General features: G+C 35.3%; 1 protein-coding gene across 2 annotated transcripts in view; it reads left to right on the top strand.

Moving 5' to 3' along the window:
• SH3RF3 (SH3 domain containing ring finger 3) overlaps positions 1-23,372 on the top strand; it is an 899,869-nt gene that overhangs the window by 657,554 nt on the left and 218,943 nt on the right. For both annotated transcript variants that reach the window (XM_053707609.1, XM_053707610.1), the window contains one exon: positions 12,554-12,907. In XM_053707609.1, coding sequence (XP_053563584.1) covers positions 12,554-12,907 — 354 coding nt within the window. The remainder of the gene's footprint in view (positions 1-12,553; positions 12,908-23,372) is intronic.

Below are 23,372 nucleotides of genomic sequence, written 5' to 3'. Positions count from 1 at the left end.
TCAAAAACGTGCTCGTGCACAATTCCCCCATAGAAACAATGGGGCCGTTTGAGCTTGAAAAAAATCTAACACCTGCAAAAAAGCAGCGTTCAGCTCCTAACGCAGCCCCATTGTTTCCTATGGGGAAACACTTCCTAAATCTGCACCTAACACCCTAACATGTACCCCGAGTCTAAACACCCCTAACCTTACACTTATTAACCCCTAATCTGCCGCCCCCGCTATCGCTGACCCCTGCATATTATTATTAACCCCTAATCTGCCGCTCCGTACACCGCCGCAACCTACATTATCCCTATGTACCCCTAATCTGCTGCCCCTAACACGACCCCTAATCTGCCGCCCCCAACGTCGCCGCCACCTACCTACAATTATTAACCTCTAATCTGCCGACCGGACCTCACCGCTACTATAATAAAGTTATTAACCCCTAAAGCTAAGTCTAACCCTAACACTAACACCCTCCTAAATTAAATATAATTTTTATCTAACGAAATAAATTATTTCTTATTAAATAAATTATTCCTATTTAAAGCTAAATACTTACCTGTAAAATAAATCCTAATATAGCTACAATATAAATTATAATTATATTGTAGCTATTTTAAGATTAATATTTATTTTACATTTAACTTTGTATTTATTTTAACCAGGTACAATAGCTATTAAATAGTTAATAACTATTTAATAGCTACCTAGTTAAAATAATTACAAAATTACCTGTAATATAAATCCTAACCTAAGTTACAATTAAACCTAACACTACACTATCAATAAATTAATTAAATAAAATACCTACAATTATCTACAATTAAACCTAACACTACACTATCAATAAATTAATTACATACAAATACCTAAAAGTTACCTGTAAAATAAATATTAATCCTAAAATAGCTACAATATAATTATAATTTATATTGTAGCTATATTAGGGTTTATTTTACAGGTAAGTATTTAGCTTTAAATAGGAATAATTTATTTAATAAGAAATAATTTATTTCGTTAGATAAAAATTATATTTAACTTAGGGGGGTGTTAGTGTTAGGGTTAGACTTAGCTTTAGGGGTTAATAAATTTATTAGAGTATCAGTGAGGTCCGGTCGGCAGATTAGGGGTTAATACTTGAAGTTAGGTGTCAGTGATGTTAGGGAGGGCAGATTAGGGGTTAATACTATTTATTATAGGGTTATTGAGGCGGGAGTGAGGCGGATTAGGGGTTAATAATTTTATTATAGTAGTGGTGAGGTCTGGTCGGCAGATTAGGGGTTAATAATTGTAGGTAGGTGGCGGCGACATTGGGGGCGGCAGATTAGGGGTTAATAAATATAATATAGGGGTCAGCGGTGCAAGGGGCAGCAGATTATGGGTACATAGGGATAATGTAGGTTGCGGCGGTGTGCGGTCGGCAGATTAGGGGTTAAAATTTTTATAAGAGTGGCAGCGATGTGGGGGGGCCTCGGTTTAGGGGTACATAGGTAGTTTATGGATGTTAGTGTACTTTAGAGCACAGTAGTTAAGAGCTTTATGAACTCGCGTTAGCCCAGAAAGCTCTTAACTCCTGGCTTTTCTCTGCGGCTGGAGTTTTGTCGTTAGATTTCTAACGCTCACTTCAGCCAAGACTCTAAATACCGGCATTAGAAAGATCCCATTGAAAAGACAGGATACGCAAATGGCGTAGGGGGATCTGCGGTATGGGAAAGTCGCGGCTGGAAAGTGAGCATTAGACCCTTTCCTGACTGACTCTAAATACCAGCAGGCGGCCAAAACCAGTGTTAGGAGCCCCTAACGCTGGTTTTGACGGCTAACACAGAACTCTAAATCTAGGCGAATGTGATCTCTGATCATGCCATTATCTCCCTAGAGTTGAGTGTAAGACCATCCCCGAAGGACAATATTAATAAAATTTATTTTCCCAGATATTTAAGCAATGATGTTAATTTTCAAAATTGGTTAAGGGAAAGATGGCATAACTATTATAACTTCAATTTATCATATATAGAGAAGACAGAAACTTTTTGGGAGGCAACTAAAGCGGTGATGCGGGGCAAAATCAAATCCTATGTGACCTCAAAAAAAAAGCTAAGCAAAGAGAATTACAATTCTCTAATTAAGTTAAAAAAAACATATAACGCTTATATTGCCAACCCAAGTAAAGTGCTATGGGGGAAATATGTCAATGCTAAATCACAGAGAGCTGTTGTAATTAAGAAAAAAACGGAAGTGGAAGATCTTAAACAAAGAGCTATATCTGGGGGCTACAAAGGTAGATCCGCAAAATTCCTTGCTAGAATAATCAAACCATCATCTAAAAATATAATTACCGCTATTAAAAGTGGCAAGAACAGATACACAGATAGCATAGATATAGAAAATGTATTTCATAGTTTCTTTCAAGATCTATATAAAGCTGAGGAGGTAGACCAGGCTAAAAAAGTTGTTTTTTTGGAGAAATATTAAAACACCAAAGCTTTCACAAGAAATAATGGCAGATCTAAATAGACCTATTTCCCTACAGGACATTTTGGATGGTATTAAGACCGCAAAGACAAATAAAGCAGCAGGTCCAGATTTATTCCCTTTAGAATTTTATAGAATACTACAAGAACAGATTTCCCCTGTATTGTATAAATTATTCAATCAATATTTTTCAGATAAGACTAGATGCTCACCTTACTTTGTGGCCTCAAATATCGTTTTGATTCCCAAAAAAAACAAAGATCCAGAACTGCACTCCTCATATAAACCAATTTCTCTCCTGAATCATGACAACAAGTTGTTAACTGTGATTATAGCAAAATGACTGAAAGGTTATTTAGGCCTTATAATTCACAAGGACCAAACAAGCTTTATGGCAGGCAGGAATCCTGTTAAAAATATGCGGAAAGTAATGGTGACGCTAGACTTTCTTTGGAATAAATTTAAATACTCGGAGGCTAGGAATATAGCAGATGCTGCTCTACTAACGCTCGATGCTGAGAAAGCTTTTGACCATATTAGCTGGGATCACTTATATTTTTCACTAGAAAAGTTTGGTTTTGGTTTACAGGCCATATAAACAATTTTAAACATATGATATATAGCACCCCAGTGTCCATGCTGGTTATTAATAATTAACTGACTAAACGATTTTGGTTGCACAGGGGTACTAGACAGGGCTTTCCGCTATCCCCTCTTCTTTTCAATATTTCATTAGAACCTCTAGCCATCATGTTACGTCAAAATTTGGAGGGAATTCAAATAGTAGATCATAAACTCGTGTTATCATTATATGCGGATGACCTATTAAGCAATATTTTTAATATTTTAATCTTAAGCAGGACCGTCTTTAACACAGGGCAAAAGGGGCAGCTGCACTGGGCCCAGTTTCTGTTGAGGGGCCCAAGAGTCCAAAAAAAAAAAAAAAAATGTTTCTTTTTTTTTTAATGGTTCATACCAGACTGCTGATTTGACATGGGGAACACACACATTCTGTCCTAATACTGTCACAGTCAAAAGTACTCTGCTTATATATATATATATATATATATATATATTATTTTTTTTAAAACTGTGCCAGACCGTGCCAGTGTCATGTGACATGCCAAGCTATTGCCATGTGATGTTTTAGATGTGCACTGTGCAGCACTGAATGCAAAGCCCTAACTCGGCATCCAGCCATTCCCACTGCATCATAAAAGGTCCTACTGGGGTTACCACTGTTACCAGGTAACTGCTCTGGTTGTGGGGATTGTTTCTGGGTAGGACTGACTGTAGGTGCATGCAGCAGAAAGCTGGAGCGGCAAGAACGTGAGGATTTGAGCATCTGTGCAGCTGCATACACTACTCTCTTCAGTCTTGAGGCTGTGTGACTCATCTCACACTGTATCCATGCAGCCTTGGACAGACAGCATCCAGTCTGCTGGTCCCCTTAGCCCTGCTCTTTCTGCTGTGGCCCTAAGATCAACTAACTGAAGTTTGTTAGGGGAACAGTGCTTTGTAGAAAGGTGTTAGTGGGAAGAATAAGTGAGTGCACACACACCCCTCCCCATGCAGCATTGTCTAGTGCAAGGTGAGAGGGAACTTGTTCCTAGCAAAGAAGTGACATGTGCTGCTGTGGATGATGTATAGGGTCATGCTGATACTTCACACATTAATGTAAGGTTTATTTTTATAGTTTTTGTTTTCTCTCTGTCTCAGAATTTATAGCTTCCCATAGTAGTTCTGCTGTTCCAGTCAGTAAACTTATACTGCACCTCCATGCTTCCTCCTCAGTCTTTACCTTGCTTTGCTCCTGTTGGCTGCCCTAAATCTCTTTAACCAGCTAACCTCACACCAGAATCACATTCAAAAGAATATTAAATGAATCCACATTGGAGGAATTTATATATTTATTTACTTATTAGTACTGCTTAGGTCCAGTTTCACATATTGCAATTTATTTCATTTTTTAAATGATTAGCTCAGCAGTGGATAATCCACTGCTGGGCTAATAATTAAAAAAAAAATAGATTTAGTTGTTTTTTGGGATGTTGGGGTGGAGAGCGAAATTGCAGGGGGGGGGGGGCAAGAAAATTTTCGCCCAGGGTCCAGTCAATATGAAAGACGGCCCTGATCTTAAGGTTAATCTTCCAAAGGCTATAGACGATATTAATCTGTTTGGTAGTGTTTCAGGATATAAGATCAATGTGGAACTTTTTTGGTTATATAAGTCTAAGGATAGCAATATTAATCATCCTTTTATTGAGTCCCCAAGTAATAATTATTTGGGTATTAGTTTAAGCGCGAACCCGCAGGAGTGGTATAAATTATATTTTCCTAAGTGCTTTAACGTATGCATAAATAAATTGAAGCCCTGGATTAATCTACCAATTTCCCTGTCTGTGCGTATCATGTTAGTTAAGATGCTAATCTTCTCAAAGCTGTTGTATCTAATACAAAATATTCCGGAATTTTTAGTTAAAGCAGATATCAAAAGGTTTAATAAAGTGTGCTCAAGGTTTATTTGGAAAGGAGCTAAACCCTGTATAGCCTTGGAGCATTTCATGAACCCTAGACAGGCTGCAGGTCTGGCGCTACCCAACATTAAGCAGTATAATCTAGCGGCACTAACCAAGGTAGCGATAGATTAGATTACCAAGAAGGAACAGATTACCCTTCTGAAGTATAAATTAAATTTAATTGCACCATTCTGGTTGAGCGCTTTATTACACTGTCCTATGAACATGCTCCCATCGACTATTTGTAATCTAATTACTATTAAAAACATTACGATAGCATGGCAGAAGTCTTGCTGGGAGATTAAATGTACTCCCTTTGTGTCCGAATTTCTGCCTATTATAGGAAACCCTAACTTTATACCCGGTATTTCAAACATAGTGTTCCGACATTAGCAGACGAAAGGTTTAACGTGGGTAAAAACAAATAGCTAGAGCGGATTTAACCCTTGAAACCTTTACAACCTTGTGTACTTAGTATGGATTAGAGAAGAGAGATTTTTTCGCTTATTTACAACTGCGACATTTTTTTATAGGGCTAAAACAAGAATATGGGTTATACTGGTCACTGGGTGAGCTCTATAGTAGAATTACCATATACCGCAATGGGATCTATTCTATTCCGGCCATCGCACTGGAATATCTTAAAAAAAAATGGGTATGGTTCTTTCCAAATATTACCCGACAGGAAATAGCGTATAGCCTCAGAATAATAGACAAGACCTAGGTTTTGACGTCCTGATGGGAATTACACTTAAAATTGATTTATATGGCATATTTAACACCAAATGCCTTAACCAGATGGTATAAATCCAATATTTGTTGTTCAAGATGTAGAGCAAGCCTGGCAGATATTTATCATTGCTTCTGGGAGTGCCATAAATTGTTCAATTTTGGGGAAAAATTAATCATTGGATCAAGTACTGGCTTTAGACTTTACTATCCAAGCACAGGATGCTTTCCTATTAGCTAAATTCCAGGGTAAATATAAAAAATTCCCATTAATTAATACAGTAATCTTCCTGGCCCGTAACCTTATTCTCAGAACCTGGAAAAAACAGTCGTCTCCAAAGTTTTCAGTATTAAAACAGGCAATGATTACACAATGTTTGGCAGAACAGTAGCTGGGCAAATGGAAAGGAGTAAGACTACTGCTCTGGATGCTCCCCCCTTCCTGTGCTGCTTTCCCTTTACTTTCCCCTTCCCCCGGGGCATTTTTTTTCTCCTCTCTGTTGTTGTAGTATTGTTTTGTATATATATAATTTTATGATTTATTGTCTGCTGTTTTATATAAGAAGCAGAAAATCCCAAAAGTTGGATTACATGGAATTAATGTGAGCAGTTATTTACATAGGAGGTTATGTGGGGATATCATCCTATAAGTTTTGTTCCTCTGAATCAGAACCATACAGATTTTTTTCTCTCTTTTGTTGTTAATTATTTGTACGCTCGATCACACGATCAGATGTTATCTGTATGAATATTATGTTGTACCTCCTGTTGGTGTTAAACAGGGGTGTATTAAGGCATAGGCCAACAAGGCCGGTGCCTAGGGCAGCAGATTTTTAAGGGGCAGCAGAATTTTGAGTCCCTAGGGCCACTCTACTGAACTCAGGGCCGGGTGGCAAAATCAACCAATTACTAATGACTTAAATGGCTGGCCCGGCTATTGCTATCCTATGGGATTGTATGTGGGCCTATCATAACTACTGTTGTATTTTTTAAGTACTTTTAAAAGGCCAGTTTGTATATTCATTACATATTTATCCAAGCAGATATTTTGCTTAAATAACTGTCAATCACCAAAGAAGATGTTTAAGGATAAACTACCTACTGACAAACTATCATACAGTGAAGGATATTTTTTCTGATATAAACACTTTAATCATCTAACTTGCAAAATAATGTATATATATATATATATATATGTGTGTGTGTGTGTGTGTGTGTGTGTGTGACCAGAGTGAATGCAAGCCCTGGTGAACATCTACTTAAAAAGACATTTTATTTTTTTATTTTTTACACCCTGGCCCAAAAAATATTATGTCTAAAAAAAGGCCTTAAACCTGGTGTGGTGTGAGGGGTTGGGGGGGGGGGGGCAGCAGAATTTTGAGTGCCTAGGGCAGCACAAAACCTAAATACGCCCCTGGTGTTAAATAAATAATTAAAATAAATAAATAAATACTGTTATCCACCATTTGCTGCCATCCTTTTTGAAGTTTCATATTCCATTTAAGGCTGTTGTGGTGACCTTGGTTTGGTGTGCAGTGGTCTGAAGTGCTGGACTGGGCCTTTGTTTGTTGAGAACTGATTCCCAAAGGACCAATGTGCAGCCTCATATCACTCTGGATATGACTGGATCTCACTTAGGTGTTTTAATTCTTCACAACCTATCTGTGCCATTCCACCTCTTTTTTCTTAGGTACTTATTTTCCTGGTTTCCAAGTGTGTGAAGATAGCCCTGTAAAATTAACCTAAATGAAAGTCAATAAGTTACATTTCTGTCCCTCTCAAAATTGATATAATTAACTAGTATTATATTCAAAGCTCTGAATTGCATTCTTTCTAGAACTATTTACTAAAATAAAATAAAACTATTAGCTATATAATTTTGTATTCTGTAAATACATTTACAATAGAACAAAAATAAGTAATGTGTCTCAACAATTTTTTAAATACTGTCTTCAATTTCTATGTACAAAAATGTCTTAATAGCTTCTCACGCTGTTTCAGATAATTATGTATTGCTGCATATTTATCTTTTCAAAGAGAGTTCACATGAAGTGCAATACGCTTATGTCCCACTTTTGGATTTTTGGTGTCCATGCTATCAAAGCTGCAGCTGTCTTTACTGGGAACTGGTGTAAATTATTAGTAAATATTTAGGGCTAGATTACGAGCAGAGCGCAATTTATTGCTCCCACGTTAAATTCGCTAGACATAGGCTTTTTGTGAGCGTTGGGTAGCGCACGTATTACAACTTGAAAGTAAAATGTTTTCACACAACCGCTAACCGACACATGCAAAAAGCCTCGCTTCGAATATCGCAACAGTGTTAACAAATTTCCCAATAGACTTAATGGAGTGCAAAAAGTGAAAAAAAACTAACACCCTTACTTGCGCAAAAATGCTTTTACTCAAGTGTGCTAACCCGACATGAAGATATGAATATTTCACATTCCAATGTTCTTCACATAGTTCTATTTATATGATTTCTTTGTAAAATATCTGTACGTATATATTACCTATATAATTATAATTATATATAGGTATAGCTATATACAGATATATATATATATATATATATATATATATATATATATATATATATATATATATATATATATATATATATATATATATATATAAATGAATATCTATTTAAAAACACTTATAACAGTAAATACATAGTTAGACAGTTTATTAAATATGAATATTGCATAAATATGATTTTACATGTTTTCATCTACTAGACTACAAAGGGCTCCAATGCACTTTTATATATATATATATATGTAAATATGGATTTATGTGTTTTTATGTGTATATATGTCTGTAATTCATGTATACACTTATAAATACATAAATACAAATGTACACACACACACACACATATATATATGTATATATATATATATATATATATACAGTATATATATATATATATACATATACTGTATATATATATATATATATATATATATATATATATATATATACATATATTTGTATTTCTATTTTAAAGTCATTTGCATGCCTTATAATTCCTAACACCTGAAACCTCATATCTTTGAACCCTTATATCTTTTCTATTTAATTATTTTTTAACATTTTTTATTAGATGGTGTTATTATACGTGTAACTGTACTTTTAAATAGACTTCTGATGTGTTTTGTGCAACTTTTTTGTCGAGCGTAGCAGTTAACCAGAGCTCTAAAGTCGCAATATCTCGACGCGTGTCAAATTTAATTGTGCTCAAGCAAATGCATTTGCTTTCAACTTGTAATACACTCACTACTTCCGATACGCTCAAAGATATGCGATAAACCTCTTATTGCTTGTGCACAATAGTTAGTAATCTGCCACTTAATAATTAGTTAACTTTGTACTAATTGTATGGCATGGTTATTACCTGGTAAGTTGTTTGGGATAGCAAATAACATTAGGAAATTCCTATGCAAATAGTACAGTATGTCCTCTCAAGCATGCTTATCCAACCTACGGCCTCCTTGTGTCCCCCCAATCATTCATCTGTCCCTCTATTCAAGACTTAATAGTGCATGTATCCAAAACTAGAGAGATGTTTCAATTCTATTTGTCTTATATTATCAGTATTCCATTATAAGATGCAATCATAGGTTAGCAAGTAGAAGCCGGAGAAAATCCTGTATATATCTTTTAATGTGTGAAATAACTCAGGTACTTCATTGTATCATTGCCAAACAGATTTTGGCAGATAAAAGCAATTCCTTTACTAGAAAAACAGATGTATTTAAACATCTGTGCTTTTCTGAAGGTTGTGTGTTTCTGAAGGTTGTGTGTAAGTGCAATATATATTTATTTGTGTTTCCTTCAATGAATTTGCTCTTCAGTCTTTATGTGAAGAAATGGATTCACATATGTATTGGAGCTTTAGGATACTAATTTACTATATTTAATATAATCTGCAAGAAAAAAAATTAAGTGTAAATGATAGCAAATACAAACGTTAACTAGCCATCTGAAGTCTCTCTTTTTCTCTCTCAGCTAGTTTGCTCATATTCCAAAATGTAGGCATAACTAATCCATGTAAACTTAAATATTTAGCTTAGCCCAAACATTGTTGATTTCACATAGTATCTAACTCACCTGCATTACCTAATATCCTGAGCTATGTGAATGAAACAGTTGTTCACACTGTTTTAGTAGACAGGAATATTTTTTTTACACATAAATATGTAAAAATGTGGACCTTTGGATTTGTCAAGTCCTGATATACACACAAAAGATAATGGCTAGTTTACAAGTGGCGCATTAAATTTATTGCAAGCGCTAAATAACAATATCGTATCTGCGTTAATTTGCACGCATATTAAAAGTTGAAAGTAAACGTACTCACTCAAGTGCAATCAAATTTAACGTAAAGACCTCATGTAAAGGGTTATGGCTAAAACAAAAGTTGCACCAAGCAACATAAATACATTAAAATAAACAATTACAGTCATATATACACTATCTAATAAATATTAGTCATAAAAATATTAATAAAAACTATATTTTAGGGTTCAAAAGTATATGGAATATGGCCATGTATTTGTCTGCAAAGGGCTACAATATATATATATATATATATATATATATATATATATATATATATATATGTGTGTGTGTGTGTGTGTGTATAAATAATTCAATAACAATATTTAATAATGCATTTTACTATGTATTTACTGTAAATATTTTAACATTCCAATTCTTTATATAGGGGAAAATGTTCTTTGTATTTTTAAAATGATATTCTGTATTCTGATATGTATATATATATATATATATATATATATATATATATATATATATATATATATATATATATACCTGTCTATATTTATTAATATATACACACACATATTACCTTTATCAGATATGTATATAGTTAAATATTTAATAATAAAAACAATTTTTTTCTATGTAAAGAACATTGGCACATCAGTGCTGTAGGTCTAACGTGGTGTCGTGAAACACACATGAAGAATTAGTTATTTTAAGGCATGTTATGTAAATATAAATTATTTAAAAATATAAATAATAATTATAAATTATTATAGTTACTATTACATTTTCTTATATATTCTATTGATTTTTTAGGATTTTTAAAGGGATATGAAACTCGAACTTTTTCTTTCATGATTCAGATAGAGCATGCAATTTTAAGCAACTTTCTAATTTGCTTCTAATATCATTTTTTTTAATCTCTTTTGTAGAAAACCAGGGATGTAAGCTTAGGGACTGACCCATTTCTGGAGCACTATATAGCAGCGATTTTGTAAGAATATTATCCATGTGTAAGAGGGCTAAATGGCAGCACATACCCTGTCATGTATTGCTCCAGATGACTATCTAGGTATCTTTTCCGCACAAAATATTATGGGATTAAAGCAAATTTTATAATAGAAGTAAATTGAAACTTTTTAATAATAATATGCTCTTTCTGTATCATACAAGAACATTTTTGGGTTACATATCACTGTTAATACATCTATAATAATTATTTACATTAATTAGTAATATTTTTCAATATTTTATATTTAATAAATACATAACGCATCTTAATATAACTCATATCGGGTTAGCACACATGAAGAATCAGTGTACTCCTGTAAGCTTATATGTGCAAAACCTACACTAATTCTGTATGTGCACTAACCCGGCATGAGTTATATTAGGTGTGTTATGTATTTCTTAATTATAAAATATTAAAATATAATATAATGTAAATAATTATTATAGATGTTTTTAACATTTCTAAACATCAATAGAATATATGTATATTTTACAGTAACTATAATAATTATTAATAATTATTATTTTTTCAATATTTTATATTTAATAATCACATAACGCGCCTTGAGATAACTAAATCTCCATGTGCCCTAATCTGAGACTGCGCTAGACCTATAGCGTGAAACCTGAAGCGTGTTACACATATTCTGCATTTCAATGTTCTTTACATAGAACAAAAACATTTCTATTAAATATATATTTCTTTATATATGTGATAATGTTAATGTAAAATAGATATCTCTAACTATATATCCATAAAAAGTACATTATCCTGTAAGTGAAGAACATTGGAATGTTAAATATGTACAGTAAATACACAGTAAAACTCATACATATTTACATACATCTGTACGCACATATATGCATATATATACATATACATTTTTAGACATATATGTATATATGCAATATATTTCATATACCATATACTTTTAACCCCTATAACTTTTTAAATATCTTTATGAATAATTTGTATCATTGTTTGTATGAGTGTAATTTTGAATGCATTTATGTTGTGTCTTATGCAACTTTTTTAACGCACTACCCTTTATTCTAGAGCTTCAGCCACACTAACCCGACAAGCATAAAATATGATTGTGCTCCTGCAATTATATTTACTTCCAATACGTGTACTATTTCCGTCATGCGCAAAAACCTGATTTCGCTCTCGCACAACAGTTAGCATGCCACTAATACTCTAGCCCTTAACGGATGATATTAATTGATATGGTTATGATCTCCTTAACTAGAACTGTACTACAGTTTGCTCTATTTTTTTCTACAAAACAAAAATACATATTTAACCTTATTTTGATATGCTCTTCCAACCCATTTGAATAGCAGGCTACGTATTGAGGTGGGATTCCATGCTAAACCCACTGAGAATTTGGCCTAAGCCAACTGAAATGCCTTTAAGCTATGTTTGTTAGACACAGGAAAATGTGGGACAGAAAACAAAAGATAAATATAAGCATGACGGCCATTTAATTTTTTTTTCTTTTTCCCCCCTCCCTATAATGTCCACCTTCTGCACTCAGCTGAACGACACAGCAAAACAACTCATTGAAAAGGACAAGATGTGCTTATCTGCAGCGTCAGGCTATGAGGTCCCTGTCTCATTTGATGTCAGTATGCTAGTCAGTGTGACCCAGACCTCTACCTTAAACAGTAATGGAGCTGTAAATGCCAACCAAAGGCATAGCGACATCAAGAGGAATGCCAAGAAGCGACACTCCTTCACCGCCCTCAGTATGACGCACAAATCCTCCAATGCCATGAATAACAGGCACTCCATGGAAATTAGTGCTCCTGTTTTGATCAGTTCTAGTGATCCCCGTGCTGCTGCCAGGATCGGAGAGTTGGCTCAACTTTCATCCAGTGCTCCAGTCCAGGTAATTCTTTGTAGAGCAGTGAGATGAATACTAACCTCATGTTGGTGACGTGCTACTATTTGTTGGTCTTGCTGCTAAATTTAAAAAGAAGGTTAAAAGTGTGAATTTTTGTGTAATCAATACATTAATTAATGATGTGCATGGTCTAATACACAAGGCCAGTAATGCAATTACTCACTAAATTTAAAGTAGACGTTTGTAATCTTTCTTTCTGATTTCTTTCTCGCATGTATTTCCAAACTAACCAACAGGGTGCAGGGAAAGGCCACCTTTTCTATCATTCATGTAAAAAAAAAAATTAACAAATATTTCTAATTAAGTAGCCGTTGTGCCTCATTCTGTTATGCTATAGAGAACATCAGTTTCCACCATCATATTCTGTACTCCGAAAACTAGAAGTGTGCTACCTCCACTCCATTCAAAGCAAACTGCTAAATGCAGTGGTGTATGTCTTGATTGGATGGGCAAACTACAAGTATTTCATTTAAAGGGGAATTAAAGTCAAAATTAAACTTTTATGATTCAGATATGGCGTGTAGTTTTAAAGAATTTTCCAAATTACTTCTTTTATCAAATGTTGGTTTGTTCTCTTGAATTCCCTTGTTTAAAAGCATACTTCAGTAGGCTCAGGAGCAAGAATGCACTTTTAGGGGCTAGCTGGTGATTGGTGGCTGCACATAAATACCTCTTCTCTCTGGCTCTCCAAATGTGTTCAGCTTTAGCTCCCAGTAGTGCAATACTGCTCCTGGACCTACACTTCAACAAAGAATACAAAGAAAATGAAACAAATTTGACAATAGAAGTAAAATGGAAAGCGATTTAAAAAGAGATACTCTGAGGCCCATTTATCAAGCTCCGTATGGAGCTTGTGGGCCCATATTTTTGGCGAGTCTTCAGTCTCGCCAGAAACAGCAGTTATGAAGCAGCGGTCTAAAGACTGCTGCTCCATAAGCCTGTCCGCCTGCTCTGAGCAGGCGGACAGGAATCGCCACAATTCAACCCGATCGAGTACGATCGGGTTGATTCACACCCCCCTGCTGGCGGCCGATTGGCCGCGAGTCTGCAGGGGGCGGCGTTGCACCAGCAGCTCTTGTGAGCTGCTGGTGCAATGCTGATTACTGAGAGCATATTGCTCTCTGCATTTAGCGAGGTCTGTCAGACCTGATCCACACTGTCGGATCAGGTCCGACAGACATTTCATAAATAGGCCACTTTATCTGAACCATCAAAGTTTATTTTGCACTTTACTGTCCCTTTAATAGAGAAGATTGGATCTGTGACTTGTCAAAATAAATCATAATGTTCTAATCTTTGCATCACCGTTATTTTTTTCAAAAATATTTTCTTCCATTTAGAACTTGTATGATAGAAAATGTGTCTTTACCCTGTTGTTAAGCTGATTACTGAAAGAAGTTTGGGAATCTCCAACCTCTTATTGACCAGGCAGCACCAACAGGATCACACTAAAAAGTAGCTTGTTATTCATGGCTTCTGGAAAATCCCTTTTACCTTGATGTAAGAGAAGGACCCTTGAACTGTGTGCCATTAACCCCAGATATTAACGTATTATAAATATATCCTTGTCTATGGAGCTGCCAAAGCTATGATTATCTGGTAATCAATTAAAGACTGTTTAACTGAAAATGCACATATATTACTGAAATCTGAACTTACTCTAGATTACATTATGGCCTCTCAGTAGAAAGGTGCACAACTAGGTACATTTAAAAAAAAAAAACTACATGTAAATACATTTGTACAACTAGAAAAAGGTTTCCACATTTTAAGCCACGAACATATCCCTTGTGTTTGTACTTTTAGCTACATGCAAGTGTCTTTCACAGTGACCATGTCTAATGCTTGCTACCCTCATACAACATTTATGTCAAAGGTGACAAAAGGATGCTGGTAAGATTATCATTTACAAAACATGATTATATAGATAATGAACAAAAGTGGACTCACCATAACTGAACCTGAATCTTAAATTAAAGGTAGTCCCAGTGGTGCTGATAATGTTCAGACCTCAGATGTTTCATCTTGTATGTTTGCACCCCTAATGCATTATCCTTAAATGATTTTTAGAGAGGTTAAGGGTCATCCCTGTCCCAAAGTCCCTAGGCCTTCAACAAAATGGAAATCACATCTCATGAATAATGCAACTTGGTTAATTCCTGGTATTGTCTGGTCACATAATTTATCTCATGTACAGCAACAAATACTCGCCCTTGTATTATTTTATTTTGTGCTACAGAATTAGGTATGAACAATAAGAATATTGTAAAATGTCAAATAAGTAATTGTGTACTTGAAAATACAACCTCATAATAAAACTAAAACTAAATAAAGAACCATTTTCACTATTAAAAGACACTTACTTTTTAGGCTTTTGCCTTTTAATCTTCTGATATTTTATGCATGCTATATATTTATTGCTGTAAACTAGGGCACCTGAATAATTATAATTGTTTAATTACTAATAAAAAAACATACGTATATGTCATAAAAACAAATCCCAGTGTTTGTAGTGTATGTAAGATCTTCAAATAGATATAATAAATTAGTACATAAGTCACATATATAAACTCAAATGCTCTATAGGCTAACTGCTCCCACCAATCTTTTATCTCTGACTCTGTCTTTTTTCTTTTTAACTGTCTTTTTCTCTATCACCTCAAAAATATTTGCCAAAATAACTTATCCCGATACTTGTCTCAGCATCATTTTCTGCTGAAAAGCTTTGGTGTGCCGAGACATTTGGTGAAGAAATGTCTCAACCAAGAGCTTTGCAGCCCATCTATTGCCAGTGATGGGGATATATATTATTCCCAGTTTCTAGACAAACCAGACAAACTGCTAAATAATGGCACCTTTACAGATGAATCAAATATTTTGTCTTTTTGTCTTTCCAATAACATCTGGTTCCTAAAATAATATTCAGTAGCTGGATCCGATTATTCCCAGCGTATAATAAGAATGTATAATGCTTTTCAAGTGAAACAGAAAAAAGCCACATTTTATAAAGGCTTACTTTTTCATCATAGACACAATGCACAACATATCAATCAATAACGTTCTATAATAAAAAAAAATGCATTTTCCAGGACATAATGTAAAGTGCAGGTAATGTTTAACTTGAGTTTTGTCCAATAAAACAGCTGTGTGTGTGTTAAGCACTGAAATGCAGTGGGAAAATTATTAACAGTATCATATTTATTTTGTTATTCCTTACACAAATTGTTGTGCTAATATCAGTGCATTTAACATGGCTAGAACTAGGACAATCTAGAAACTGCAATGCAATGAAGCAATCAATTTCCATTCCAACTAATTTTTGATTAGCAAAATTGAATTGTTAAACCCTTGCCTCCCAGAATAATAGAAAATTGGATTTCATTACTTTTTTTTTAACAAAGCTGGGAAGAAAAATACAGTTAGAATTATTTTTAGTATTTACTCAAGCATCCGAATGCACATTTGTAGTAAGAGGTCTCAGGTCACCTGACATGGCTTCATTGTCTTCAGTGTAATTTACTTAGGTAAGTGCACAAATTGCATCTGACATGTAAACTGTGAACCCAGAGAAAGGGCTTCTTAAAGACCAGGAGGTCTATCAAAGGGCGCTAGTCACATCCTTGTAGAAAATGCATCAATATACATACACTGATATCTTTTAATAGAATAACCACAATGACAAGCTTCAGTGAGCTAATCTTCCCTCATCAGGACTCAGTAATTGCACTCATTTTTAATATTCTTCACCTTTTGTGAGAAGATCAGACATATGAATATAAATGTTCAACATTTTATTGCTACATCTTATTTATCTGCATTTAAAGAAGGGCTGCAAACCAACAATTACCAGAAATATTCACAGCACTCAGTGTTTTCAGGATCGTCAGTGGTTTTTGAATATGCAAACTACACAGTGCTGTAGCTTTTAGATTTTGTCTGTCTTTTTAGGCTTATGACCACTATTATAATAAAGGTTTAAAAGATAAGGTAGGGTAGAAGTACATTTGCAGTAAACATTCCCGAGTATTTCTGAAAGCTAAAATTGTCAGAGGATAAATGGTAGAATGAAACTGGCTACATTCTGTGAATGTTTTCTGTTATGTAATAAGTAAAGAGAAGCTATACTGGTAAGAAGATTTGTATCACAAAACACTCAGACATAAGAAAATCTACTCTTCCAAATGTACAGATATCTTTGCTCCTAATAACTTTAGAGTGAGCATTCTGTAAATCTTGTTAAGACACCTCGTGGTGAGAGTTACCAAGCTGAGTAAGACAGTTTGTCAATTTAGCAATGTAGGAAGTGAAGAATAAACAATGTGGCCTTACCAGGGTTCTCGGGTGGCAGATCCTTTAAAGCTGCTTTGTTAGACATTCACATTTAAGTTAAAAAAAAAAAAATTGCAGTGCTGTTTGTGGTCTATTAAGTACATAAATCGTGTAAATACATATATAGATTTATTGTTAAACAAGTAGTATGCAACTGACAAAAATATCTTCTAAAAAGAAGGTTAGGGTTGGGGTTTTTTCCAAGTTCGAAATATGCTGCAGTCTTGCAAATAAGTGACATCCCAGTTTCTCACATCCCCATCTGGGGACCACAGCACAGTATGAATGGCCTGCCACACCCAAACTAGATACCAGACAGCAGAGAGAGACAAAATGTCACCCACGCTAGAACAGTAACTTTTATACCTCATAACTTTGTAATTTGGGATCCCAGCCCTTATATTTTCTTGCATGAATTGAGTTTTTCAGCTTTTTGCTGGTCCAGCACACACACAAACGTACACACACACTTACACACTTACACACACACATACACACTTATACACTTACACACACACACTTGCATATTCACACACACACACTTGCATATTCACACACACACAGTTACGCATGTCCATTTTTCTCATAGAAAACGTGATCGCATTTTGTTGACGTGTATATATATATATATATATATATATATATATATATATATATATACATATATATATCTGCTGGCATTAATGCTATGTAGCTTAATATGATAAATATAAAGGAAAACTCTACTGTCAATACCTGGTTAATCTTTCAGTATCCCTTTGTGGAGGTGATTGCTGGCATGTTAATTAACATAATCCGAGCAGATAGTGATATGGGGAGAGATGACCATTTCTTTTAATTCATAATTGCATTTGGTAAAAAAAATAAAAAATATTTAGATCATACCATTTATTTGGGTTTGGACAAAATTGATACCAAAATATTTCATTTGTTCCTTTACTTTAAAGGGATGTTTCTGTATACTATCCACAGATTTAGAGATTCAAAGAATTCCAGATTTATCTATGTTTGATTTTATAACCTGGAAATTAACTATATTCATTACTGAATTTTAAGAAACAAGGTATACTCTGTTTTGTGTTGCTCAAAAACAATAACAGGTCATCTGCATATAGAGATTTTACAAATTGTTTACCACTTAGATAAATCCCCTTCATTTCTTGCTTTAGTAGCACAGCTAGAGGCTCTATAGCCAGATTAAATAAAAAAGACAAAAGGGGACAGCCCTGTCTCATCCCTTTAGCTTCTAATAATCTAGAAGTAAGACCATCAATAGTTAATATGCTAGAAGCAGGATCCTATATAATAAATGGCCAAGTATGTTTGTCAGATGCAGTCATGCGCAGCAGAGACTGCACGTGACAAACATACCTGGCCGTTTGTATCCTGACACTCAGCACTCAGCACAGAGCAAGGCTTAAGCGGAGTGTCAGGGGGCGTGGCCGATGGGAGCGTTGCGATGGGGGCGTTGCCAGGTGCGGTGAGGGCGTGGTCAGGTGCGGCAAGGGACATGACCGGGCGTGATGAGGGGCGTGGACGGACGGGTGCCGCAATGGGGGCATGGCCAGAGAGGCAAAGGGTTTGAAAGACAGAGCCAGAGAGGGAACAAGAGAGGGGGGAGAAGAGCCAAAGAGGGGGGGGAGAGAACAAATAGAGGGGGGGGGAGAGAGAGCAAAAGAGGAAAGTGAGCCAAAGAGGAGAGAGCAAAAGAGGAAAGAGAGCCAAAGAGGAGAGAGAGCAAAAGAGGGGAGAGAGCCAAAGAGGGGGGGAGAGAACAAGAGAAAGGGGGGAGAGAGCCAAAGAGGGGAGAGAGCAAAAGAGGGGAGAGAGAGCGCAAAGGAGAGGGGGAGAGAGTGCAAAAGAGAGGGGGGAGAGAAAGCAATAAGGAGGGGGGAGAGAGCAAGGGGTGGGACCGCTGTACTGCAAAAAATGGCCCGTGTACACGGGCTTTAGTACTAGTTTATATATATTAAACAACAAAACTAAGAAACTGTCCCATTAATCCATAATTATCTAGAGAAGAGAATAGATAGTCCCATATTATTAAATCAAACACCTTTTCGGCATCAACCGTAAGTAACATTAAATCTACTTTTTTATGTGTTTTTTAGATTCTAATTTATTCCAAAAATAACATGACTTTACGTAAATTTCTAACATGCTTGTTTGTAATAGCTCCATGGCTGATAGAAATCCTGTTTTTTTACTTTTTTTAGCTGGCAGTATTAAAATACCATATACAGCAGTATTGTTTATCACTTGATTCTGGGATTATGAACCATGCAAATTTTAAGATGACAAAAACAAGAATATCAGATACATATAAATATAAAACAAACAAAGAGACCACAGGGAAAAAAGCTTCTACAAGGTTTAATTTAAACAATAAACCAACTTACTTTCATGCTGAGCTGCTTTGTATTCTAGAGATAAATGAGATACATTAAAAAGCATTAGATAAAACCCATTTTGGTTTATATTATTTGAGTATTGTGCATTTATGATTTTGCATTTTCTATTGAGTTCTATATAGTACATTCAGAATGTTTTCATACACCTTAATTTTTATACATTTTGTTATGTTGCATGCAAAAATTTCAATTACTTTTTTTTTTACATCAATCTACACTCCCCATAATGACAAAGCAGAAACCTTGCAAATTTAATAAAAAGAAAAAACTGAAATATCACATTGACATAAGTATTCAGACCCTTAACTCAGTACTTAGTTGATGCATCTTTGACAGTGATTTCAGGCCAGCCTTTTTGGGTATGATGCAACATACTTTGCACAGCTGGATTTTTTGGATTTCCTGCCATTCTTTTCTGCAGATCATCTCAAGCTCTGTCAGGTTGGATGGGGACCACCGTTTGACAACCATTTTCAGGTCTCTCCAAAGATGTTCGATTGAGTTCAAGTCTGGGCTCTGGCTGGGCCATTCAATGACATTCACAGAGTTGTTCCTAAGCTACTCTGATGTTGTCTTGCAAGAGTGCTTAAGGGTCATTGTCCTGTTGGAAGGTAAACCTTCAGCACAGAAATACCTGTTACACTATGCAAGCATAACTCTAGGGGGCGCTAGAAGAAATATATAAAACAATCTGTAGGATAATACTGAAGTATAGTAAAAACAATAAACACTTAAAAATAATATAAAATGATCAGATAATAATGTATAAAGACAAAATAATAATGACAATTACAGAAAAAATGAGACATGGACTCTCATCAAATGTGATGTGATGAGATCAATATAAACAGAAAATGCAGCTTAAAACAATATATAATAAATAAATAGTATTAAGTCTCTAATAAGTTCTTATCTGTATATGATATTGATGCTCAGACAGTCCCAAGATTAGGAGGGCACTTCAGAGGTTTATTAGTCCTCCTGGGTAGCACATATATAAGATTCTCTCTTAGATCCAGAAGTCAGCTCCTTGTCACAAAACCAGTCTGGGTAAATACTCTCTCTGTGCAAAGAAAATCACAAAGACAAGGGCGCCTCCTCGTGTGATACAGTTTGGACAAATGTAAAAAGAGGTGAATACAGATTTTATACTCACAAGTAAATCAGCACTCTGTTGTGCTTATAGAGGCAGACTGGGAGTTCACAGTGTCCCAGTTCACTGACCAAGGCAGGGCAACAAATCACTCCAGGGTAGATTTCAATCAAGCTCAGGCTCTCAGCAAAGAGTTAAAATACCATAGTTTAATGGTGCAGTAAAATACAATATAAAATGTCACAAATATGAGTGTAACAATGGTATTTTAACTCTTTGCTGAGAGCCTGAGCTTGATTGAAATCTACCCTGGAGTGATTTGTTGCACTGCCTTGGTCAGTGAACTGGGACACTGTGAACTCCCAGCCTGCCTCTTTAAGCACAACAGAGTGGTGCTTTACTTGTGAGTATAAAATCTGTATTCACCTCTTTTTACATTTGTCCAAACTATATCACACGAGGAGGCGCCCTTGTCTTTGTGATTTTCTTTGCACAGAGAAACCTTCAGCACAGTCTGAGGTCCTGAGCACTCTGGACTAGGTTTTATTAAGGATTTCCCTGTTTTTTGCTGCATTTAGCTTTCCCTCAACCCCGACAGACCATGCTTCCCCATTGGATGGTACTGAGCAAGGGATGAGTGGTGCCTGGTTTTCTCCAGAAATGATGTTTGAAAACTGAGGCCAAACAATTCATTCTTCTTTTTATCAGACCAGAACATCTTATTTCTCACAGTCTGAGAGTCCTTTGCATGTGTTTTTTTTTTCAAATTCCAAGCAGACTTTCATTTGTCTTGCACTGAGGATAGGCTTCTCTCTGGTCACTCTGCCATAAAAGCCCAAACTGGGGGAGTGTTGCAGTTATGGTTGTCCTTATGCAAGTTTCTCCCATCTCCACACATGATCTCTGGAGCTTAACCAAAGTGACCTTTAGGTTCTTCATCACCTCTCTTACAAAGGCCCTTCTCCCTCGATTGCACACTTTGGCTGGGCAAAACTTGTTCTAAACTTCTTCCATTTATGAATAATCAATACAGCAAAACGTTTTTGTAGTCTTGCCCAGGTCTGTGCCTCGACACAATCCTGTCTCTGAGCTCTGAAGGCAGTTTTTTTACCTCATGGCTTGGTTTTTGGTCTGATATGCATTTTCAGCTGTGAGACCTTATATAGACAGGTGTGTGCCTTTTCAAATCATGTCCAATCAGTTGAATTTGCCACAAGTGGACAGCAATCAAAATGTAGAAATATCTCAAAGATGATCAAGAGAAAGGAGATGGGCTGAGTTAAATTTCAAGTGTCATAGTAAATGGTCCGGGTACTTATGTCAATTTGATATTTCAGTTTTTTCTTTTTTAATAAATTTGCAAAGTTATCAAATTTGGGGTTATGCATTGTCATTATGGGGTATGGAGAGTAGATTGATGTGAAACAATTTTAGCATAAGCCTACAATAAAACAAAATGTGAAAAAAATGAAGGGGTCTGAATACTCTCTGATTGAACTGTAAATGTCCGTAAAAATCCAATATTGCTTTGGAAATAAAAAAACGATAGATTAAGGTTTATAATTTGTTACAAACTTGTCTGTGTCAGAAACTAATATTACTTCTATTCTGTCTAGTGTCAGTAGGAAGGAATTGCATGCTCCTGGGAGAAATAAAGTGATTCTATCCAATCTGAGTCAAACTCAGATATGTGATTCCATTGACAAGTGTCCTTCAGTTTTTATGTAAATTAACACACTGGTCAAATCCTACTCAAGAGCGAAAAATAGATTAGACATTTTAGAAGTTTGTAAAGAAACAGTTTTTAAACAAAGTTCTGCAAACAAAGCTTGTATCAACTCATAGCTATGACACCCCACCTGCAACTATATTTACATTTTGGAAAATTGAATTGCATTATTTATTAATTAATTTTGTAAGTTGTTAGGTTGCACCTTTTAGGCATGTAGATTAAAAAGGTAGAGTTATCCTTTTTTTAAATTTTAATACCTGTTCGTAAACATGAAGCTTACAAAGTCCAGGTAAACTGATAATTTTACTTTCTGATTTGTCCTAACATTAAAGGGACAGTCTATTCCAGACATTCTATTGTTTAAAAAGATAGATAATCCCCCTTGCAATGTCAGGCATTGATGAGATAATACTAACAAATTTTCTGAGAATACACGTAGCACTCTCCCTTTTCCCCCTACCTCTTCTCCCTCTGCCTCCCCCCGCCTCCCCTCCCATTCCCAGCTAGTTAACATCTCAGATACACCCACAACCCCTACCCTAACCCCTTCTATCTTCTCCCTTTCTTCTACAACCTGTAGAAGGAGGACAAAAATGGATTACACTTAGTAAAAGCGCTTTGTGGATTAATAAGGCTCTTAAAAGTTCCTATAAATACCCTGTAAAACTTCACACGATAAATGTTATGTTTAGAAAATGGAGTTTATCATTGTATATACTACAAAGTGCTAGTCAATGTACAGGATGTAATGCAAAGTTGATATTCTTTTTTTTTTTCTCTTTTCTCAATGTATATAGGTGGTCTTGCAAGTCCTCCTCCTCTGTTTTTGTATTTAAATGAATATCAATAAAAACCGTTAAAACTTAAAAAAAAAAAAAAAAAAAA

The sequence above is a fragment of the Bombina bombina genome, chromosome 3, assembly GCF_027579735.1.
Source record: "Bombina bombina isolate aBomBom1 chromosome 3, aBomBom1.pri, whole genome shotgun sequence".
In the NCBI taxonomy this organism is placed as follows: domain Eukaryota; kingdom Metazoa; phylum Chordata; class Amphibia; order Anura; family Bombinatoridae; genus Bombina; species Bombina bombina.
Note: the sequence above shows the minus strand (reverse complement) of the source record. Positions and strands in the feature narration are given on the sequence as shown.